This window comes from Pan troglodytes, chromosome 1 (genome assembly GCF_028858775.2).
Source record: "Pan troglodytes isolate AG18354 chromosome 1, NHGRI_mPanTro3-v2.0_pri, whole genome shotgun sequence".
Lineage (NCBI taxonomy): Eukaryota > Metazoa > Chordata > Mammalia > Primates > Hominidae > Pan > Pan troglodytes.
The window spans coordinates 182,370,302-182,394,540 of record NC_072398.2 but is presented as its reverse complement, the minus strand read 5'-3'; the positions used below and the strand labels follow the sequence as shown (position 1 = coordinate 182,394,540).

The 24,239-nt window shown below is 42.5% G+C and overlaps 1 protein-coding gene across 14 annotated transcripts in view; it reads right to left on the bottom strand.

The window, feature by feature from the left end:
- AGBL4 (AGBL carboxypeptidase 4) overlaps positions 1-24,239 on the bottom strand; it is a 1,457,272-nt gene that overhangs the window by 64,571 nt on the left and 1,368,462 nt on the right. For all 14 annotated transcript variants that reach the window (XM_054666739.2, XM_054666701.2, XM_009457345.5 and 11 more), the window contains 2 exons: positions 3,811-3,963; positions 3-165 (listed from right to left, as the gene is read on the bottom strand). In XM_054666739.2, the coding sequence (XP_054522714.1) occupies positions 3-165; positions 3,811-3,963 (316 nt within the window). The remainder of the gene's footprint in view (positions 1-2; positions 166-3,810; positions 3,964-24,239) is intronic.

Sequence of the window (24,239 nt, the reverse complement as noted above, 5' to 3'; positions counted from 1 at the left end):
ACAGGCTTCTTCAGTGTAGGGCACAGCAGCCGTGGTGCCACTGATGATGTAGCTGTAGAAGGAGACCTCTAGGGTGTAGCAATAGGAAGTGTGGTCCAGGAGTCCACCGAGGAAGCGACGGCCAGTTCCTGCTTTCACAGCGTCCCGGTTAAAGGATGTGCTGGACTGTGAAAGACAGAGTAGGGAGGAGAGAATCACGGCACCTGCTGCAAATTGGATTGTGGGCAAATTTTACAACACCTCTGGGTCTCAGCTTCACCGTCTGAAGAGTGGGATATTAGCCCCTCATCACATGATTATTATAAGGACTGATTAAATAAACATAATTAATGACAGAAGCAAGCAGAGTTCTTGAGGTGCAGTAACTGCCACTCAACGAATATTTGTGGAAAAATGAATGGAGAGAGAGGGAGCAGGGAAAAGCAGACAGAGGAAAAAGAAGCAACTACATTTTGATGATAATCAGAACTAACATTTGGAGCCTGGCATGGTGGTGTGCACCTGTAGTCCCAGCTACTTGGGAGGCTGAGGTGGAAGGATTGCTTGAGCCTAGGAGTGTGAGTTCAGCCTAGGCAACATAGTGAGATCATGTCTCTATTCTTTTTATTATTATTATTTTATTTATTTTATTTTATTTATTTTTTGAGATGATGTCTCGCTCTGTCACCCAGGCTGGAGTACAGTGGTGCGATCTTGGCTCACTGCAAGCTCCGTCTCCCTGGTTCATGCCATTCTCCTGCCTCAGCCTCCTGAGTAGCTGGGACTACAGGTGCCCACCACCACGACCGGCTAATTTTTTGTATTTTTAGCAGAGACGGGGTTTCACTGTGTTAGCCAGGATGGTCTCGATCTCCTGACCTCGTGATCCGCCTGCCTCGGCCTCCCAAAGTGCTGGGATGTCTCTATTCTTTAAAAAGAAAAAAAGTAAAACAAAACAAAAGAAAACAAAAACAAAAATAAAACCCTAAAATTTGGGCAGTGCTTTCAATTTTATGATATTGTTTCCCATGCAGTATCTCATTTAGGCTTCAAAATAACCACTTGAAGTAGGTGTTCACATTTTATCTCTCTATAGATGAGGAAACTGAGGTTTCCTCTCTATAGATGAGGAATATGAGATTGCTCATAGAGGTGGAGCAAGTAAGTGATACAGCACAAATCTGAATCCAGAACTAAGTGACTCCAGACAACCAAAGAATCTGCTGCCTTTAGGGATAGCTGATTCATGTCCAGAATCACTAGAGCATAGGGATCATGGCTGCTTCTTTACTAAGATGTTGACAGCACCCATCACAGTGGATAGAGAAATGAACAAGCATGTCACTCTCAAGTCCTCTGTTCAAAGACATGCTCTACTACCCACTGAGTACATGATGTCAGGCAAGTTGACTTACTTGTCTTAGTCTCAGTTTCCTCATTTGTAACTTGGAGGTGAAAATAATATCTCTTTCACAGAGTTGTGAGGGTCAGTTCACTTGGGGTTAGAAGGGCATTCTATGCTAACCCCCGGAAATTTAAGCAAATGAACAGACCATGGTTTTAATAAGAGAATACATATCTTATTCGGCAGGAGATAAAGGAAGAAGGAAAAGAGATAAAGTAAACACCAATACAAGAAAGGCACAGAAAGACTGTGAAAGAAACAGAGACGTGTGTGTGTGTGTGTGTGTGTGTGTGTCTATTTTAAGGTAAAGGAAAAATCAGAAAATCATAGAATGTCAGATCTGAAAGACCTTTGAAATCCATGTAGTAAACTCCAACTCTCCTGTTTTAGAGTTGGGCATTGAGGATCAGAGAAGAGAAGAGAAGAGAAGAAGAGAAGAGAAGAGAAGAGAAGGGAAGAGAAGAGACAGCAATTGGACCAGGACAGATGACCTTGACTCCCACCCTTAAGGAGGCTGCAATGCAGAAACATCAGGCAAGCCCAGAAATAAGGCTGTCAGACTGTGCCCCTTTTGTAGTCCCTGGAAACTTCACCTGCATGAGGAGGGTCTCTGAGGCCTATGACCCAGCCTTCCAGGGAACTTGGACTAAGGAGGCCACATTCTTTTCTGAAATTGCAGTGGTCTCAAATAGACAGGGCCATCCTATAGAGATTCTTACAGAAAAAGGCATGGCTGTTTCTGCCCCACAGCTGCAAATGGGGAGCTACCTGCTTTGATTCTATCATTAAATGCTGGGTGACCTTATGCTGAATACTCATCTTTTCTGGGGCCACTCTTTACTCTCAGGTGTAAAGAGGGGACTGGACTAAATAATCTGCCAATTCCTTTCCTGGTTTGACATTCAAAGGTTCTGGGATTCAGAGTGCATCTTACCACGCAGAGAAATTCATCATCTCCACTAATGTCCTGGCTTGAAGCAATGGGCAGGTGAGTTTTCAGCTCATCAACTTCAAAAATTGCTATGACCTTTGTGGGCCTCTGCCCCTCTGGCCACATGGAAATAACAGGCCCCAGAGATTTAGTATCAAAACAAAGGAAAATGTGCAAAAGCTCTCTCCCTACACCACATACTGATCCCCTCCTTATCTCCTCTTCCTGCCCTTTTCCAATATTGCTTTTGCTATGAGTTTTTCCCACCCCACAGCCTCTCTAGTTCTCAGCATGTGAGATGGGTAGTAACAGCAACCGTCTCTGGAGTTTGTTAAGGTCTTTACTGCCTGCAAAGAACTTTTATATCAAAAACTGCATTTGCCCTTCCAGGAAGCTATAATGCAGGCAGGATAGAAATTATCGTCCAGCAATTACAAAAAAATTGAGGCTGAGAAGGAGTCATGGAGAAAAGAATGGTGGGCATACAACCTCTGTTAGCAGATGTCTTGTGCTTATACAAAAGAACTGGGATTGGTAAAAGCAGACCCTGGGGAAAGGTCTGACATGTGGTAGGTGCTCAGTGAGTTTCTTTTTCTTGTTAATGCTGGAGTCAACTCCATTAAAGAAGGCCGGAAACAGTAGCTCATGCCTGTAATCCCAGCATTTTGGGAAGCTGAAGCAGGTGGATCACTTGAGCCCAGGAGTTTGAAACCAGCTTTGGCAACATAGCGAGACCCTGTCTCTACAAAATAAATAACTAAATTTTTAAAAATTAGCCAGTAGCGGCCAGGCACGGTGGCTCACGCCTGTAATCCCAGCACATTGGGAGGCCGAGGCGGGCAGATCACCTGAGGTTGGGAGTTCGAGACCAGCCAGACCAACATGGAGAAACCCCGTCTCTACTAAAAATGCAAAAAATTAGCCGGGTGTGGTGGCGCATGCCTGTAATCCCAGCTACTCGGGAGGCTGAGGCAGGAGAATCGCTTGAACCTGGGAGATGGAGGTTGCAGTGAGCCAAGATCATGCCATTGCACTCCAGCCTGGGCAATAAGAGTGAAACTCAGTCTCAAAAAAAAAAAAAAAAAAAATTAGCCAGTAGCCCCAGCTACTCAGGAGGCTGAGGTGGGAGGATTACTTGATCTTGGGAGATAGAGGCTGCAGTGAGCCATGATCATACCACTGCACCCCGGCCTGAGTCACAGAGCGAGATCCTGTCTCAAAACAAAACAAAACAAAAACTCCAAAACAAAAACAAATGCCAGCTCATCAGCCAGCCAAAATGCTACCTTCTCAAAGAGTCTCCCACCCTGACTGGTGATGAGCAGCTTGAGGACATGGGCACATCTTGTTTACCTCTATCTTCATCACCCACACAATACCTAACACAGAGTTAGGTGTCCCGTGGAGCTTAAAGCAAACTGAACTGAGTGAGAAGGAAGACAGGGAGGCAGGGTGTGGGGGGCTGGGGCTGGCTGAGAGAGAACTCCTGGCTTACATAGGAGAAGTCCTCAGCATTCTGGCAGAGGAGCTTGGGAAAAATGGCCTGCCTCTGGAACCGTTCCTCATCCTCAAAGATGTTGCCATACATGAAGCCATTCATCATGGTGGAGTGGGCATGGATGTCAATATAAAACTCCAGGCTTGTTTTCTGTTGAGAGAAAGGATAACAAATGAGAAGTCTGGGCCGTAGAGCTTGTGTATAAGGGACCAGACACTACACTACACACACACCCCCCCCCCCCACACACACACACACATCAAGCTGACCCTGTGTGTCAGCAGATTTAGCAGCCATTTGCAATGTAAGGGGAGGGTTTAAGACAGGTGACGATCAATTCCTCCTCACTTTTAACACGGTTTTCCCTCAGGGTCTGAAAGCACTACTATTAGCATCCCTTTTAAGAGGTCTTCAGAAAAAGTGAAATTTATTAGCTTGGGTTAAGTCATGATGTTACTTACTCAGAACAGCTAACACATTCATGACTAGACATTCGTGGAATTTATTTCTCTGATTAATGAGAAATACCTTCCAGGTAACACAATTGTATTTACTTTGGGCCTGGTTGCAGTTTTGCCCCAACTTGGCCATTTCTAGCTGGGAAGCTTGGTGTAAATCATGTCCCCACTTTGAGCCTCAGCTTTCTTATCTGAAAAACGGGTATTTTAATTCAAACCTCAGAGCATTATATCGGGAATCAAACACAGCAATAATAATTACTATATTTCTTGATGATGTAATATAAATAAAAAATAATAATTACTGTCTTACTGTATATATAATGCATGCCCAACAGCATTCTTGGAACTTTACATATAGAGTCTTAGTTAACTCTTTGAGTTAGCCTTGTGTCATGATGCCAGGTCTACCCCACAGCAGCATATAAATAATGCATGAAGGAAAATGCCTTTGCAGTCTGTAAAGATGGCATTGACCAGTCTACCTCTGCTCTTTACTTACACATATTTAAGGCACTTTCTTGGTTCTTATGGTATTATTTGTTAGCCTTCCCTGAAGGTAGGAGGATTGTCTATAAAGAGCTCAGTGCCTGTAAGTAAAGGATGCTCAGTAACTACATGCAGAATGATTGAACAAACAATCCCAGAGAGATTGCTCCACATACTGTAATGGACTGACTGAAACAGAGGGTGTCGGGGGTGGGGTGATTTTTAGGCCATTAGATCTTCAATGGCCCTCAAATCCAATCTTCCCTTCTTATATATCAGCCCAGCTTATATCCATTAACCCTTTCTGAGAATAAGGGAAGACTCGCATGGGGAGGGGACTTGACCAAGCTCACAGAATAACGGGGACTGACACTCAGGCCTCCTGCCCCCTTGCACAATTAACTTATTGTCATCAATGGCCAACACTAGAAACAGCCAAGGCAAAATCTAGCCACCTCTCCATCCTCTTTCTAGTACATAGTCCTGGGAAAGAAGAAAAGTGCACATTTAGAAGGATTCTCCCTCCTTGGGATGCTTTTAAATGAAGTTAAAACCAAATGAAAACCATGTTGCTTCTAGAATGTGGGCTCAATGACTGTCATTTCATTTACCTCAGAGTTGGAGTGAAAAATTATGTCTTGCCAAGCTCCCAGTTCTCTGGGTAGCAAAAGCTGTCTTTTGGGAGATACAAGATGCACTGCTCTGTGTGATATTAAACTCATCATTTTCAGCTTTGGAGGTGGAATACACAATGATTCAACAGGAGCCCTATAAAAGTCATCTTCACAATTTTATTTTCTTCAATTGTCTGTCTTTTCCTGTGAGCTTTTGATGAGCTGCACAGGAAAGGAGGAGGTAGAAAGATGATTTAAGAAATGTGTAAGGAAAGCTACAGTTTATATCTCTCGATGTCAGAGCTAGAGAGGCCCTTGGAAACCAGTTTCTCTGACCTTTCTCAGACCTGCTCTGAGTGGGGAGGTTGCTTGCTTAAGGTTGGCCAGCAAGTTAGTGAAGAAGCAAGAATTAGAACCTAGCTTTTCTTTTACTTTTAAATTTTTTTGAAAACAATTAAATTTAAAAAACTTATTCGTATAAATTTATGGGTGTACAAGTGTAATTTTGTTACATTTTTCTGATAACCATATAGGTGTGGCTTCCACTGTCCCATCCTGACAACTGGCAGCTGATGTGACTTCACTTTAAAGAACCAGCACCTGAATTATGTTGATTGATCATATAATCTGAAAGTCAAATGATATAAAATAATTTATAGTAAAAAATCTCCCTTCTACCAGTCACCCAGTTTTGCTTCCCAGAGACAGCTAATGCTATCAGGCTTGCATATATCTTTCCAGAGACAGTTTGTGCATATACAAGTAAATATTTCCTCTCACACCCAAACCCCCTGCTCCAAACACACAAGTGGTAGCACCATAAACACACCATTCAGATCTGCTGTTCTCTGAATATATCTTGGAGGCGATTCTTTCTTAATAAATAAAAAGTTACCTCATTCTTTGTGACAGCCATATATAAACTAACTAGTTACTTATTGATAAACATTTAATGTATTTCCAATCTTTTCTTGTTACAAAGAATGTCTTAGTGATGAAATTTGTATATATATTATTTCACACATACACAATTGTATGCAAAATAAATTCCTGGCTGGGTGCAGTGGCTCATGCCTGTAATCCCAGCACTGTGGGAGGCGAAGGCAGGCAGATCACAAAGTCAGGAGTTCGAGACCATCCTGGCCAACACAGTGAAACCCCATCTCTACTAAAAATACAAAAAATTAGCTGGGCGCGGTGGTGGGTGCCTATAATCCCAGCTACTCAGGAGGCTGAGGCAGGAGACCCGCTTGAACCCAGGAGGTGGAGGGTGCAGTGAGCCGAGATCACGCCATTGCACTCCAGCCTGGGCGACAGTGCGAGACTCCGTCTCAAAAAATAAATAAATAAATAAAATAAAATAATAAATTCCTAGAAGTGAAATTCCCAGATCCTATGTGCATTTGCAATTCTGATTAATATTGACAGACTGACCTTAGAAAGGCAGAACACCCCTAGCCTATTACCTTGACAATATAGGTGGAATAAAACTTTTTGATATTTGCCAATTTGATGGGTGAAAAGTAATATGTAAGATTAGTTTTAATCCGAATTTCTCTTAGTACTGTATAATTATCTTTTACTGTATAGTTAAGAATCTTTTCACATGTTTAAAAATGATTTGCAGCCGGGCATGGTGGCTCCCACCTGTAATCCCAGCACTTTGGGAGGCTGAGGTGGGTGGATCACCTGAGGTAAGGAGTTCAAGACCAGCCTAGCCAACATGGTGAAACACCGTCTCTACTAAAAATACAAAAAAAATTAGCTGTGGTGGTGGGCACCTGCAATCTTAGCTACTCGGGAGGCTGAGGCAGGAGAATTACTTGAACCCCGGGCGCAGATGTTGCAATGAGCTGAGATCGCACCATTGCACTCCGGCCTGGGCAACAAGAGTGAAACTCCATCTCAATAAATAAATAAATAAAACATAAAATAAATCAATAAAAGTGATTTGCATTCTCTTTTCTAAGAACTCTGTTCGTTTCCTTTGACCATTTAAAAAATCGGATTGTTGGGCTTTATTTCTTATTGACTTAGAGAAGCTATGTATTATAGAAATTAACCTTTATGTGTAATATAAAGATACGTTTGTCATTTGTCTTTCTATTTTACTTCTGTTCATGTATTTTTCATGTAGAAATTTTTAAATTTCTGATTTTTGACACAGTTTATCAATCTTTTCTTTTGTGGTTTCCTAGCTGAATTATTTTACTGTTGCTTCCATTTTATTATTTTGTTGTTTAGTTTTCAATGTTTTGTTTCAGTTTCAATTTATATGGTCATGGAATGTGAGGTAAGGGTTAAATTTCACTGTTTCAACACCATATATTGAATTGTGCATCTCTTCCCCACTGACATTTCTATCCCCCTTGCCATTTGGTTGGGATCAAATGGAATGTGGGCAATGACAATAACTTCCAGACCTGCCCATAAAACTCCTCGTACACAATCACCCACATTCTCTCTTGCCCTTCTGCATGGGTAGCTACACGTAAAAAAATGATGATATCCTAAGAAGAAAGAAGCCTATATCCTCGACTCAACACTTAGAGGACAACAGCCAGGAGAGTCACCTGCTCTGCATCAGACTGATGTAAGAGAGAAGTGAATCTTCACTGAATTAAGCCACTGAAATTTGGGGATTGTTTATTATAGAAGCTAATATCATTCATCTTGACTAGTACAAAATCTCAATTCAAAAAGCCTTATTTTATCCCTCAGGCTGAGTTAACAGCCTCCTCTGTGCTCTTATAATTCAAGGTACATATCTCTCTCATGGCACTTACCACATGAGATGATAATCTTTTATTTTCATTTCCCTCCAGAATGTGAGCTCTTTGAGGGCAAGGATCTTATATTGCTGATCTTTTTCAATCCACAGGACCAGAACAAGGCCTGGTATATAGTAGGTCATCATTAAAGGTTTACAAAGGAATGAATAAGAAAATGAACTGAAGGAAGGATAAGTGAATTAATGAATAAACAAATGCATCTTAAGTTGTTCCAAGAGTAAAACCAGGTACTTTTCTGTGGCTGTGCCGGACCAAGGGGTGTGTGTCACAAATGTAGGGCCCTGAATTACAATTTGGGAATGAGAATAGAAGGTGGGGGATGGGGAGAGCATCTCCGTTCTTTCCTTCCAAACTTAAGGACCTTAATTAAAACAGAATGATGAAGGGCTGTCCCCTTGCCAGCAGCCAGCAGCTCATCTTGCAATCAGGGGCCTAAAGAGTAAATTAAAATCAGTGCCAATAAAATTAAAACTACTTTGGGGCATATTTGCAACATAATTTAGTGTGGAGTTTGCTTCCACCTAGACACCAGGGAGGAAATGGGTTTTCTTTCTCTATTCTGAGCTGCTACCCTGCTTCATCTCACTTGGCACAGGCCAAAACCTGAGCTTGGTGCTCTGATGTGGGGCCGTATCCTTCACATTTTGGCAGCACTTCGGAGTTTATCACAAATTCAGTTCAGTGAAGGAAGGTCCATCCAGGGCAATCCAATCCAGGAAGGACAGAGGAGTTTTATCTCAGGTTTGGAGACGCCATGGGGAAGAAACTGAAGCTTAGGCAGGAATAACCGCAAGTTGAGCAGGGTGAGCTTTGTTATTATTTCTGTTTTACAGAGGAGGAAATGGAGGCTCAGAAAGCTCAAGTAACTTGCCCAGCATTACGCAGCAAGATGTGGCAGAGTCGGGACTGAAACCCAGGCCTCTGGCTATAAACTCTCCATGTCCTGTACCCTGCTGTCCTCACAGGAGCTTGCAGCCTAGCAAAGCAATTACTTGATTACAGTAAGGCAAGCCCCATGCAGGTTCCTTCAGCTCTGAGCTGAAGGATTGTGGGGATCTGTGACTGAGATTATTGCCCTTAGACTCTCAAAAAGGCATTGAGGTATGTGTGTGGGAGGAGCAAGAAGTGTTGGAGAACTTCCAGACACATTCCTCCTTCAGATTTACCCCAGGAAGATGTTTTCCCCTGGGACTGAGACAAAGAAGCCCCAAATCTATTCTTTTCATTATTAACTAAAATGTCTCCCTGTCTGTTTTTTAAGGAATGAAAGCTATTTCTGTGTTCTAAGGCAGGAAGGAAAAATTTTCAGAAAAATTGAGGACTCTTTCTTTAATATCAACCAAGCAAATCAAATAAACAAAATAATGCAAAGGTTCTTTATCATTCATACTGTATATTTATTTAAAAAAATTTTTTTTGTAGAGACAGGGTTTGCTATATTGCCCAGTATAGTCTGGAACTCCTGGGCTCAAGCAATTCTCCTGCCTCAGGCTCCCAAAGTGCTGGGATTATAGGTGTAAGTCACTGTGCCCAGCCCATAGCATATACATATATATATTTCTGAAGTGGCACGGTGAAGGCTTTCTTCCTCAGATATGTCCTGAACATGGCTGGGCAGAAATTCCTGCCACAAAAAAAGGGATATAATAAGTCAAGGGGACAAAGAAAGGAACAACCACATAAGAAATCCAGACAGCCAGCTCAAGGAACCAAGGGGATGGGCCACGGGCACTTCACCTCCTGCCTCTCTCCATCCTACACTCCGGCCTTCTAGAACCGCTGTAACTTCCCAAGCACACTGGTGTTCTCGTACTCTGGGCTTTTGTGTCTATTCCTCCAGGTGAGAATGCTTATCCTCTTCCTTTCACCTTCTGGCAACATCTTGTTCACCTTTTACTGCTTATCCCAAATGGGCCCTTGACAGAGAGGTCTTCCTGGACGCTCTCAGGGATAGCAGCTCCCTTCCCTGGAATCCCACAGATTAAAAAAAAATATCCTTCTGTTAAGGTATTTATCATCTAGCTTATTCATTCATCCATTCATCTGGCAAATATCTACTGTGAACCTACTATGTTCCTGGTGCTATCATAGGACTTCAGGGTGAACAAAACAGATAAGATTCCTGCCTTTAAGTAGCTAACACCCAGGTGGGGTTTACAAACTATAAACATCAGATAAGCAAGGTAATTGCAGATTGTGAAACATGCTAGAAATGCACTAGGATAAATAACATGATGGTGAATAACACAGTGGATGGGGGGAAAGTCTACTTTAGGTAGTGTGATCAGGGAAGGCCTCTGACATTTGAATTAAGCCTCAAAAGATGATAAGAACCAGCCATTCAGCCAGGTGTGGTGGCATGCACCTGTCAAGCAAGAAGACTCTTCCTGGCAAAATTGTCTTTCAAAAAGGAAATGGAGATAAAGATTTTCCTGTACAAACAGAAGAGAACAGGGAGAAGGAGAGGGAAAGGAAAGGGGAGAGGAGAGGAGGGGAGGAGAGAGGAGGGGAGGGGAGGAGAGAGGAGGGGAGGGGAGGGGAGACAGAAAAGGAAAGAAAGAAAAGGAAGAAAGGGCGGAAGGAAGGAAGGGAAGAAAGAGAGAGAAAGAAAGAGAAAGAGAGAAAAAGAAAGGAAGAAAGGAAAGAAAAGAAAGGAGAAAGGAAGAAAAAAAGAAAGAGGGAGGGAGGGAAGGAGGAAGGAAGGAAGGAAGAAAAAGAAAGAAAGAGAGAAAGAAAGGGAGAAAAACCAGACATTCAAAGAAGTCAGCCAAAGAATCCTGGGCAAAACAAAGGCCCCAAAGCAAGGATGAGTGTATTGTTTTCAAAAACCAAAGGGAAGGCCAGTAGCCAGATTGTGACAAACACTGGAGCTAAGCCTGGACAGGTTTGCAGGGTCCAGATCACACAGGGCCTTGAAGGCCAGGGTTAGAATTTGGAGTTTATCCTATGTACAGTAGAAAGACATTTTAACAGGGGAATACTGAAAAACATACCTTGCCTATCATGCAGATAATGGATTTTAGGGGGGCATGAATGAGGCAGTTGAGACAGTTCCCCTAAGCAATCACAGTACAGTCATGCAGCACTTAATGATGGAGATAAGTTCTGAGAAATGCATCACTAGGTTATTTCATCATTGTGTGACCATCATAGAGTGTACTTACACTAACCTAGATGCTATAGCCTACTACACACCTAGGGTATATGGTTATAGCCTATGGCTCTTAGGTTACAAACCTGTACAGCATATGACTGTTTTAAAATAAATTTAATGAGGCCAGGCATGGTGGCTCACACCTGTAATCCCGGGACTTTAGGAGGCCAAGGCAGGTGGATCAATTGAGGTCAGGAATTCAAGACCAGCCTGACCTACATGGGGAACTCCCGTCTCTACTGAAAACATGAAAATTAGCTGGGCATAATGGTGCACACCTGTAATCTTAGCTACTCAGGAGGCTGAGGCAGGAGAATCACCTGAACCTGGAGGTGGAGGTTGCAGTGCATTGGCACAATCTCGGCTCACTGGGATTACAGGTGTCAGCCACCACGCCTGGCCTCATTAAATTTATTTTAAGACATTTTAGTTCTTCAATAATAAATCAACCTTAGCTTACTGGGACTTTTTTACTTTATAAACTTTTAATTTTTTAAACTTTTTGACTCTTGTAATAACACTTAGCTTAAAACACAAACACATTATACAGCTGCACAAAAATATTTTCTTCTTTTATTACTCCATAAGCTTTTTCTTCTAGTTATAAATTATGGGTTTTTTAAATTTTTAAACATTTTTTGTTGAAAACTAAGGCACAAACACAAACATGAGCCGAGAGCTACATAGGATCAAGATCATCAACATCGCTGTCTTCCACCTCCACATCTTATCACACTGGAAGGTCTTCAGGGACAATCACATGCATGAAGCTGTCATCTCCTATGATAACAATCCCTTCTCGTGGAACACTTCCTGAAGGACTTGTTGAGACTTTTTAGAGTTAACTTTTTGTTTTAAGAAGAAGTACACTCTAAAATAACAATAAAAAGTATAGTATAGAAAATACATAAACCAGTAACATAGTTACGTATTATTATTAAGTGTTATGTATTATACATAATTGCATTTCCACTTTTGTATATGACTGGCAGCACAGCAGGTTGGTTTACCCCAGCATCACCACAAACACGTGAATGAGTAATGCATTCCCCTATGCCTTACAACAGCTGTGATGTCACCAGGTGACAGGAATTTTTCAAGTTCATCATAATCTTATGGGACCACCATTGTACATGTGGTCTGATGCTGAAATGTCATTATGCAGTGCTTAACTACAGCTTAAGTAAGAGAGGTGGTGGTAGAGGTGAGAAGGCATATTTAATAAATATTGTGGCCACACCTCCATAGAACCTGCACATAGATTACATGTGGGAAGAATCAAAGGTTTATGACTTGAACACTAAGTAGATGGTGGTTTCATGTACAGAAATGGAGAAGACTGGGTTGGAGCCCAGCTGGGATAGTGGTTAGGAAATTGAGAGTTCTGATAGGCTCTTCACAGTTTGAAATGACAGGAAGTGTCAAGTAGGCAGTTGAATTCATGAAAGAAGAACCCTGGGGGAGAGGACTGGACTGAAGGTATAAATATAGGAATCATTATCATTGAGGTGTGTGTAACACCTCTGGGAGAAAGCGTGGACTAAGAGGAGGTCCTGGGACTGAGCCTGGAGGCCTCTAAAGTTGAAAGTTTAGCTAAAAGAGAAGGAAAGGAGACCGTGGAGTGGTCAGAGAAGAAAGAAGGTGAAAGAATACAAGGAAAGTGTGGTTTTATGAAAACCATGAACAACAACAGAAAAAAAATTAAGAAGGAGGGCGTGGCCTGTGAATCCTTCGAAGCCTAGAACTGCATCTGGTTCACTTCCATATCCGCAAGGTATATCATAGGGCCTGACACACAGTAAGTACTCAGGCAACGATTGCCGAGTGACTAAATGAATAAATAAATGAATGGGCCAGCTATCTTAGACTCAGAGAAAGGGGTATAGGGGTGTGGGAAGTTCCCAGGGCCTAGATTCTATCTGGAAGAGCTATGGGGGAGGATAATAATAACAACATAGCCCTTACTTTATGCCAGGGGCAGGCACTCATTAATCCTCCCACAACCTTATCAGATAGAAACATCATTTACAAACAAGAACACTCAGGAATAGAGTGGTTGTGTGGGAACCCGAGATCACACAGTGGTAACTGGCAGAGCCCAAGCAGTCTGGCTCTGCAATCCATGCACTTAAACATGACACCATAAAAGCTGTTGATATTTATGCAGTACTTCTTAAGTATGGTTCTGTAATTATAACAATCCTATAAGGGTAATAACATCATATAAGGAAACCAAGGCAAAGAGCTTGCAAGTGGTAGATCTTAGATTCAAAACCAAGTGTTTCTGACCTGGGGCTAAGCTCTATTCAGAATAGCCCAGCCCTGTATTTGTGGCCTCCTTGACCTCAGCAGAATATATTTCAGGATTATTCTCAGACTAATGCTTAGGTGTGGAGAAAATGCATCAGAAGCAGCAAGATGAGAAATAAAAACGTATTTTTTTCTACTTCTAATTAGTCTCTTACAATCTGACTCTACTTGCACATAAATGGAGGCATTTCTGCATCTCCTAGGGATCCAGGAAGAGCCAGGTCTGGCCTGGCAGGAAGGAGCCTTCCTTTGCTTCCATTCCCTTTCTCCACCTCTATACCTGGAAACAGAGAGAGATGAGAGGCTCAGCCCAGGAGGTTTGGGTTTATAATAGACCTTCCCAGGGCAAATGATGAACTCCTGACCTCTGCCTCCTGCTCCCTTCAGTGACTGGTGATAGCCATAATGACTATGATAATGATAATGGTGATAAAAGGGTACTCATGAGAGTAGTGTGGTTTGGGGGTCTGGTAGACTTGGCTTCAAGTGTTAGTTTCACCATGGTTGAGCTTTAAGACCTGTAGAATTCACTTTCCCTCCCTGAGTTTCAGTTTAATCACTTGAAATTTGAAGATAACAATCACAAATTCACACACTGTCATAGAGGTAAATGAAGTAACTGGCTTTGTGCCTACCAAAATGTGTGACAGCTTATACACTGTCAATATATTCTTTTGAATCACACAATGACACTATGTGCAGGTGCTGTGCTTGGCACTGGGGATATGGACCTCCTGGAGCTCAAAACCTTGTGAAGAAGAAAGACATTTTACAAGTAACTTTCTGTGCAATGAGGAATGTGAAGAAGTGCGAGTACTATGGTAGCATAGAGTTAAGAGGAGCTTGGGGACAAGCTTACATATATGTACATTTCTTCCTTGTTCAATATGAAATCTATTGACAATAACCACCATCTTGCACATTTATACAGTTATAAACCATTTTCACACCAATCATTTGATTCTTTCAACACTCCATGGAAGTCAATAGGATTATGATCTTAGTTTCTCAGAAGAAGCTCAGAGCCTGGCTTATCAAGATCTCACAACAAATTATGAGTTGAGATGGGATTCGAGCTTACATCTCACCACTCCAAAACCTCTGCTTGATCCTCAACTTGGGAAGTCATCCTATGTGCTCAGTTCTGTATTGAAAGTGCACACAGATACAAGTAGAAAAGCCAGGCCTTCCCTCAGAAAGCCCCAGTCTGAGCAGGAAAACAAGACAAAAAAATCAGGGAGCTCTCAACTAAGAAGAGGACTGAGATACAATTTTTAAGGCTGTGAGAGCTGAGGAATATTTTAATTTGATAATTAAAAGTTAATGTTGCTTCATTATAAATCAAAGGCTGATAAAACTAGGGCACCCTCAGGCACATATTTAGGAACTCAGTAAATAGTTGTGGCCTGAATGCTTGGGGACACCTATCTCAGGAGATTGCTTGCTGGCTCAGAGAGGTAATGATACATGTCTAACCACTCAGCTGCAGGGACAGGAGTCCTTGGTCTATGCCAGGATTTTTCTTCCTAGGAAACTCATCTTGGCTCTCTACTAAGCTGCTACGTGACCCTGGAGAAGTCCTTCTCCCTCTCTGGACTTCAATTTCCCCACTTAGAGGACAGATTCAGTGACTTCTCAGGGCTCTTTCCACCATTATATCCTGAGTCTTATATCCTTCCAAAATCTCATCTTCCTGCTTTGCAGTATTGCTGTTGTTGTTGTTTTCTCTTTCATTTGGCCTCTAATTGAGGACAGATCTTGCCAGTCTTTCTACCTTATCTCCTTCAAGACACAAGTGCAAGGTCATTTTCCTTGGCATGGCCCTGTGGGGAGAGCCTGCTGCGAGACAGCAGTTCAATCATTCCCCCACACTAATGCAGTCTTTCCACTTGGCAGAGTGCACATCACTACTTTTCAAAGAAGTGTTCGAGGGTGCCAACATTCATGCTGAAATTATGTACTTTATCCTAGGGAAAAATAAAATGGTTCCTATCTGCTTTATTTGGTGTAGGCAGCTGGAAGAGCGAAAACAGGAAGAAGAAAGGTACAGGCAGGCACTTGGCATCTCTCCCTTCATTCTTTCTTCCTCTTTCTTCTCTAACTCTCTCATCTTGCCCCTTTTCTCTTCTCCCTCTTCATTCCTTTTCTTCTTCTGTTCCCCCTTTCCCACCTCTCTCTTTCTTCACTGTATAGTAGGGAAGGCAGACAAGGGAACAGTTTAAATGTACATATGCCTTTCAGGTGCTGTAAGAGACATAAGTGAAGACTGGGTGAAAGTATGGCTGAAGGAACCATTCAATTAGTGGTGGTCAGGAAAGACTTTACAGAGGAGGTGACTATTAAGCAAGGTCTTGACAGATGAGAAGGTGTTCACCAAGGGAATAAGGAAAGGATCCTCCAGTGGAGAGAAAGACAGTGTAGGCAGAGGGAGCCTGTGGGCAAAAGCCCCAAGCCTAAAACCACTAGCCCATTGAGGGAACAATATATTGGGGCCCAGCGCAGTGGCTCATGCCTGTAATCCCAGCTCTTTGGGAAGCTGAGGCAGGTGGATCATGAGGTCAGGAGGTCGAGACAATCCTGGTCAACATGGTGAAACCCTGACTCTACTAAAAATACAAAAATTAGCTGAGTGTGGTAGTGCATGCCTGTAATCCCAGCTACTGGGAAGGCTGAGGCAGGAGAATTGCTTGAACCAGGGAGTCAAAGAATGCAGTGAGCCGAGATTGCGCCACAGCACTCCAGCCTGGCAACAGAGCAAGACTCCGTTTCAAAATAAAATAAAGTGTTTAGCACAGTTGAAGAGCAGGGGAGGGGACACAGAGGGGGGTGAGGAAACAGACTAGAGAGGCTTCCAAAGACCCCTACATGGAAGGCCTTGTAAGTCACTAAGGAGTCATGAATTTTCCCTATAAAACGGAAATAGAGAGCCACAGAAGTGTTTTATGAAATTATAACAGGATTACATTTACATTTTAGCAAGATTGTTCTGGAGGCTGTGACAAGAATTAGTGGTCATAAGACTCAAAGGCAGGTAGACTAGTTAGAACATTTTTGTTATAATCCAAGTGAGAACTAATTTTAAAATGATAAGGTCCTCAATTAAAGCAAGGGCTAGGACTGAGCACGGTAGCTCATGCCTGTAATCCCAGCACTTTGGGAGACCGAGGTAGGTGGATCACCTGAGGTCAGGAGTTTGAGACCAGCCTGGGCAAAACACTGTCTCTACTAAGAAAAACAACAAAACAACAACAACAACAAAAACCAAAAATTAGCTGGGCATGGTGGCACGCCTGTAATCTCAGCAACCTGGGAGGCTGAGGCACGAGAATTGCTTGAACCCAGGAGACGGAGGTTGCAATGAGCCGAGTTGGCACCACTGCACTACAGCCTGGGCTACAGAGCGAGACTTCGTCTCAAAACAAAACAAAACAAAACACAAAGCAAGGGCTGGGAGGATGTGAAGAAGCGTCCAAACATGAGACCCACTACAAAGCAAGATTGACAGTTTGCAATATGGGACCTAAGTTTGGACTGATTCCCAGGTTTCTGGATTGAGGGGGGGCAAACACTGAGATTGGAGATGTCACCATCTTATAAGTTTGAGCTGTATGTTTGCCTCCTTGGTACGTGTTCCCAGTTGGAGTGAGATGCTATCAGATGTGCTATGGTTATGATATTTTGATCCAAACAAGTTGATTTTTTCTAAATATGGCTATTTGAACGAAAAGAACGTTTCCCCCATGTAATCATGTGTTTTCCGTATAAATAGAACTCTTTATTAATATAAATTAAGCATAAGTGACTACAGAGGAGGTCTACCAAAAAGAAAAGTTAAGTATAAGCATTGCACACTTTTGTTAGGATACAGAATCAAGGTTTTTTTTTTGAAAAAAATTCAAACACTTACATACACATAATCAAATACTTAGGCCCTCTATTACAATGTAAATGGGATACTGGCGGGCTTTTCTCTAGCTATTGCTCTGCTATAGGCATTCACTCCCTCCAAAGAGAGGACTTTTGATTTTTATGAACTGCTTCACTTAGCCAGAAAGCAGCAAGGAGTGAGGGAGTGGTTGTGAGAGTTAAGCAAGGGTTGGACAAGGAGGTGTGGGTAACAAACAAGCTTTATGTCTTGGATTGAAGGGAAGTCCCACAACAATGCAAGCTCCTTCATCCATATCTACATAAAAACCTTCATCAAAATCAGACAGAATGAATTTGTGTCTTTTCTGGCTCTTTGAATTGTTTGGAGTTTTGCTCTCCTAGCCCCTTTCCTTTGACACATGAAATACTATCAACAACCTACACAACTTGTTTATAGTCATTATCTCATTCTTAACGTACCTGTTTTACAGATAAATGCATTGCTTAAGTTTACACAGCTAGTAAGCGTCAGAGCCAAGGATAAAATCTAGATCTATCCATAATACAAGTTCTTCCCACTCTATCACTCTGTCTTGATTCCTTTATCTTTGGGTTTGTCATGGGGAGCCAAGAGGATGAATTATTGGTAGGCAAGGAATATATTTTCCACATGTGAATATCAGGCCCTCAAGAATCTGCCTTCGTCCCCAACCTCATTTCCTACTCTCTGCTGATAGGCAATCTATGCTTTCTCCATGCCAAATTGAGAGCTTCCAGACTGTGTGATGCTCCTCTGTGCCCTCCAAGGCTTTGCTCATGCTGTTCCCTCAGGCAGGAACACCTTGCCCTGCCCAGCCTTCCTCCAGGACCCAATATAAGCAACCCTTCCTCTAAAGGCTTCCCTAACCCATGTCCTTCTTCACATCTATTGTCACTCAACCCTTCTTTTTTATTGTACCTATTTCACTGTTTCATTATTATTGCTTTGTGTCTCTATTTCTCCCACTGGACCAAGCACTCCTCAGGACCTGAAATCACATTGTCTTCATTTTAATAGGTCCAACATCTAGCGCAGTGTCTGGCACATAGTAGGTGCTAAGGAAATCCTTATTGAATGAATAGATGGATGAACTAATGATGGAGAAGATATTATCTTTGAGCAGAGACTCTCTCCATCCTTTATCTTCTCTGAGAAATGCTATTGTTTAACAGGGAGAGAGAAAGGCAGACCTCAAAGTGATACAACGGGTAAAAAATTATTCCCTATTCTCTTGGGTTCTTTCTCTTTTTTTCTTCTTCTTGCTATTGGAACAAAAATAAAGAGTACATCATAAGCAAAACTGTATTTTCTGTTTATTGCCACCAGGTTAATAACAGTAATGGTGTGAGAAGAAAATGAGGTGTTACGTAAAACCCCGCATTGCAGATTTTGCTGCTGATGTAAAGAACTCAATAAAGTGTAACACTTTAATCATGGAGATAAAAATCACACAGCAACTTCCCACAGGCTTTCAGAGCCTTAAGACAAAATAGTTGTGGGGAAATGAGAGATGAGAGAAGAATATTATCAGGCATCAGAAAAGTTGTGCTTGGGCTTTTTTTTTTTCCTTCTCTAAAAAATGGAATAAGCTTTTTATATCTACTTCCAAGACACCTTGCATGAATTTCTGTATTCTCTGGAGGACATGCTCAAACTTCTGGAGGAGGATTTGCTCATTCTTCGTAAAAATGGATTTGTTTACAGAGAACTAAAATTCCTGTCTCTTGGTTGACTTCATGGCATTTTAGGAAAACAGAGGCAGTCTCTAAAAATGAAAGAAGGACTTAGATGGAGGTAAAGAGGCTGGTGATAATAAAGTCTCGGTTTCTATGATGGTCTGGAATTCAGGAAAAACATCATAGTAGAAGATGGGAGCTCTTGTGCCAACTCTGACACTTTGGAGAAATCACCTTCTTGCCTCTGTTCCTCAGTTTCATCATTCTTCAAAAAAGGATCTCCAAAGGGATGCACTACATGATCTCCAAAGGCATTCCAGATCTGACACTCCATAGTCTGTGAAGCTCCCAGCAAGAAGGCCAGCTGGTGGTTTAGCTCTTGGCATTTGCTGTTGTGGTTCTGGACTACTGCAGTAGGCTCCCAGCTGGCCTCTCTGTTTCTACTCAAAATACCTCCTTCCTTTCCCCATCACCTAAATCCATTTTCCATCCTGCAGCCAGAGTGATCTATGAATAACAAGAGGAAACTATGCATACACCCTGGAAACTATATGTGCACTGCTGTAAGATGGCACGAGGAGGGGTCATGCAGAGAAGGGGTCTAAGATTAGAGATCTGGGCTCAAACATTGAACTGTCTGTGTGACTTCAAAGGAGTTACTTTATGTCTCCAATTCTCAGTTTCTTTCCCAGTCAAAAGAAGGTTACAATGAGATCACTCATGTCACCAAGCTGACATGGGTTAAACGAGCTAGTGCATGTCCAAGTGCCTGAAACATAGGAGGTGTTCAGTAATCTTTTTCATACCATAATAATTATTTCAGGTGTAATTAAAAATGAGGGCATATTCTAGGGCTGTGCTGTATAAGTAGTCATTTGTGACTACTTAAATTTAAATTAATTAAAATTAACTTAAAAAATATAGTTCCTTTGTCCTACTAGCCACATTGTAGGTGCTCAATAGCCACTGTGATAGACAACGCAAAGGAAATCTAACACCATCATAGAAAGTCTATTGAACGGGCCAGGTGCGGTAGTTCACTCCTGTAATCCCAGCACTTTGGGAGGCTGAGGCGGGCGGATCACCTGAGTTCAGGAGTTCAAAACCATCCTGCCCATCATGATGAAATCCCATTTCTACTAAATATACAAAAATTAGCCAGGTGTGGTGGTGTGCGCCTGTAATCCCAGCTCCTCAGGAGGCTGAGGCAGGAGAATCGCTTGAATCCAGGAAGCAGAGGTTGTGGTGAGCTGAGATTGCGCCATTGCACTCCAGCCTGGGTGACAAGTGCAAGACTCCATACCCCCACCCCCAGAAAAAAAGAGAAAGTCTGTTGAACGGCACCATTCTAGTATCTTAGCCATCATAAACAGTGGATTCAAATGTAAAGCATATATCCATATACAACTATGCTTACACAAACACATCTACTTTTATACACACAAACTCACACTTGCATACAAAACCACAAAACAGGGTGTTAAGGAAAAATAATCTAAGTCCTGACTCCGAGTCAATCCATCAAGCATACAAAAAATCAGGTCCTGTGTAAAACAGCTCACATTGGACATCATTTAATCCTTATGACAACTTTAGTAGGAGGTATTATCCTCATTTTGCTGATTCTGACATTGAAACTCAGAGTGGTTGAATAACTTGATTGAAGTCACAAAGCTTCTAAGTGGCAGAACAGGACTTATTCCCCACGATACAATACTGCTTCTGAAGGGGCATTTCAGAAGACAAGGGGCTCAGAGGACAAAGTCATCACAAACTCTTTACGATCTTTGTTCAAGATGCCAATGATTGGAACTGCCTGGGGACTATCTGGCAGTCCCAGGTTAGTCCCAGAGCCTATAGAATTCAATGAAATTGACTCTCATTCTAGGTTGAAAGCTTTCAATCTAGTTTTCTTGGCTTATGGAGTATGGCAGTGTCAGAGCTATGTGAGATTCAAGTCTTCAGAAAAGGCCTGGGAGCACATGAGAAAGGTGAAGAAGGTAATAAAACTGTAAAGAAGAAGGGATCTTCTAAGCCATCTAGAGAAGTGTTCTTTTCACAACTTATTTTCCTCTCTTATTTTAAAGACATGGGCTCTCAAAAATTGCATGGTGAGGGGTGGAGAGGAGATTGCATGTGAGGATTATGATAACTTGAATGGCTCTATGTCAGTAACTGCCTGTGAATACAGACAAGAACAGCTAATGAGTCAGAGAAGTGGATGGATGGATGGATGGATGGATGGATGGATGGATGGATGGATGGATGGATGGATAGATGGATGGATGGACAAGACAGGCAACTGGACATATAAGCAGTAAGTTAGAAACACATAACAGAGTTAGAAACACGTAACAGAGGCTTCTATTCTAGCTTTTTGTGTACTTCTGCTACACTCTGATCCTCTAGAAGGCTGGTATTGTTTCTGATTTATTATAAACTCCCTCTGTCACCAGATATAGCATGATATCCAGCCTAGAGTCAGCACTAAAAGAAAGTTTGTTGAAAAAAAACCAAACACCCGAGAGAGCAATAGCTAGATAACAATAATCCTTCACATTTGTATGGTACTTTGTAATATATAAAAAGATTTGCATGCAATATAACACTTAATCCCAAACCTAACCTTTTGAGGTTGGCGTTATGATCCTCATTTTATTGATGAGGGACCCTTGGCTCAGTGTGGTGAAGTGACTTGCCTAGGGTTACGTAGGGAAGCCAAGGGATCAGATAAATAGGCCAGATAGAGGCTGATAACCAGGCAGACACAGGCAGACAAGACAGAGGAGGCCAAGATGTGGATAAATGATGGAGACAAATGGAGATGGATGGATAGATGCTGAGAGAGCCTCTAATCTCTTCTCATTCAATCCATCCTCTATGCATGGCTGGAAATAACTTTCCGAAGCACAAATCTCAGCATGCCACTCCTCCACTTAACAAACTTCTGTTACTCTCCTGAAGCCTGAAGGATAATGTTCTACCACAAAAAGCCTTCATGATCTGGCCCTACCCACTTCTCTAGCTTTATGTCTTACCACTTTTCTATAATGTTTTTCACTCCAGTTATAGGACTCTCTTTAATTCCCAAGAAAGTCATGCCATCTTTTTGTTTTGAGAGACATGGTCTCACTCTCTTGCCAAGGCTGGAGTGCAGGGGAACCATCACAGCTCACTGCAGCCTTGACCTCCTGGGCTCAAACAATCCTCCCACCTCAGCCTTATAAGTGGCTTGGACCTATAGGCACATGCCACCGCACCCAGATAATTTTTGTATTTTTTGTACAGATAGGGTATTGCTATGTTGCCCAGGCTGGTCTTGAACTCCTAGCCTTAAGAGATCCTCCCACCTCAGCCTCCCAAAGTGCTGGGATTACAGACATGAGCCACCATGCTTGGTTGCCATTTTCATTACTTCATGTTTATTTCATGATCTTCTCCATATCTCAAATTCTCTCCCTACTGCATGCAGATGTCTGGCCAACTCCTATTTATCCTTTAAGACTCAATACTGGCGTTGCTTCCTTTCAGAAGCCTTTCCTGACCATTCTCCTAGATTTGGTTCATTTTCTGTCCTCCGAGGTCACCCTCTTCTTTATTATAAGAACCCATAGGATGGGAATAGGAAGAACGCAGACCTTGAAATAAAAGAGAACTGGACTTGAACCCTGTTCCCCTACTTACTAGCTGCATCATTTGGGGCAAGCATTCACCCTCTAAGACTTGGTTTCTTCATCTCTGCAATAAACCTCATAATATCTGCTCCAGAATTGTGTCTGGATTAGAGATAATGTAAAAACAATAAAAAATAAAAAGAGCATGTGCCTAGTGTAGAAGCTGCTGCTGCTGCTGTAGCCTGACTATGTTGTACCACAATAATCCAATATTGGCTCTGTCTCTCCCATTGGACAGTGAGCTGCCTGAGGATGGAAGCTGTGTCTAACTCTGCATCCCCAGTGCTCAGTGCCTAACATATGACCGGGGCTTGCTGCATGCCAGTATGAATTAGCCCAGCTACCCACACTGGGCTACTGGTTAGGATGCATTTTTCAGGCACTAGACAGTAGAGACTACAGTCATGCCACAGAATCACTGCCAGGTTGGTGGGGGGCATTGAGGAAGTAGGGCAGTGGGTGCATCCCTAAAGGTGAGAATGAAGAAATGGATGACTGAAACCTGTTTTACAATGTAAGATTCAAATAATTTGTATAAATTCTGAAGATAAAAGATGATATTTAAATAAATGTTAAGGGGCCACTTTGTCCCCTCCCCTGAAAACCTCCAGAATTGCTATGTTCCATCTTCCTTGTCATTATGCACATTTAGATGGAAAGGTCTGATATTCAGTGCCTAAGATATTCTATGTATTTTCTCTCACTTTCCAAGCTTCCTTCATTTCCCTCTAACTTTTACTTTCCCAGTGGAATCACAGATTCCTTGTAATTTTCCTCCTGCACTCTCCCTCTTCCCACACGCCCTGTCTCCTGCACCTCAGGAAACCAGCTTCTGATGAATGAGGAGTCTCTCCCTCCTCCTTCCACACACACACAGCCTGGAAGAAGGGGGGCATCGAATACAACTGAACAGCATTCAATATGGTTGAGGACAAAAAACCATCAAAATACAGAAAGGCAGGGGCTGGCAGCTGGGTCCTGAGCCCGTAATATTTATTCTCCTCCCTGACTGCCAGGGCAGGGCCTTCTAGGGTCATTCACATCCACTACAGGCTGGGCCAGAGCCTTCATTGAGATTCTGCTCACAGCTAAAGCCATTTCTAAGCCTGCCCAGCTCTGTCAGCTGCCCTGATATCTGTTTGTGAAAAACGGATAGGCCGCCCAGCCCTCTGGCAGCCTGACAAATGGATTAGAAGCAGGCTTGAGGCTTCCTGGCAGAGGCCCACACCTCTGTGCTTCAATGAAGGGTGGGAGAGAAAGGTATTTTCCTGTCAGATGGCCTGACTTCCCAGGCAGGGAGTATGGAGAGCAGGAAAGAGTAAGTGGAGGGAGAAAGACTCTTCGGGGAGGGT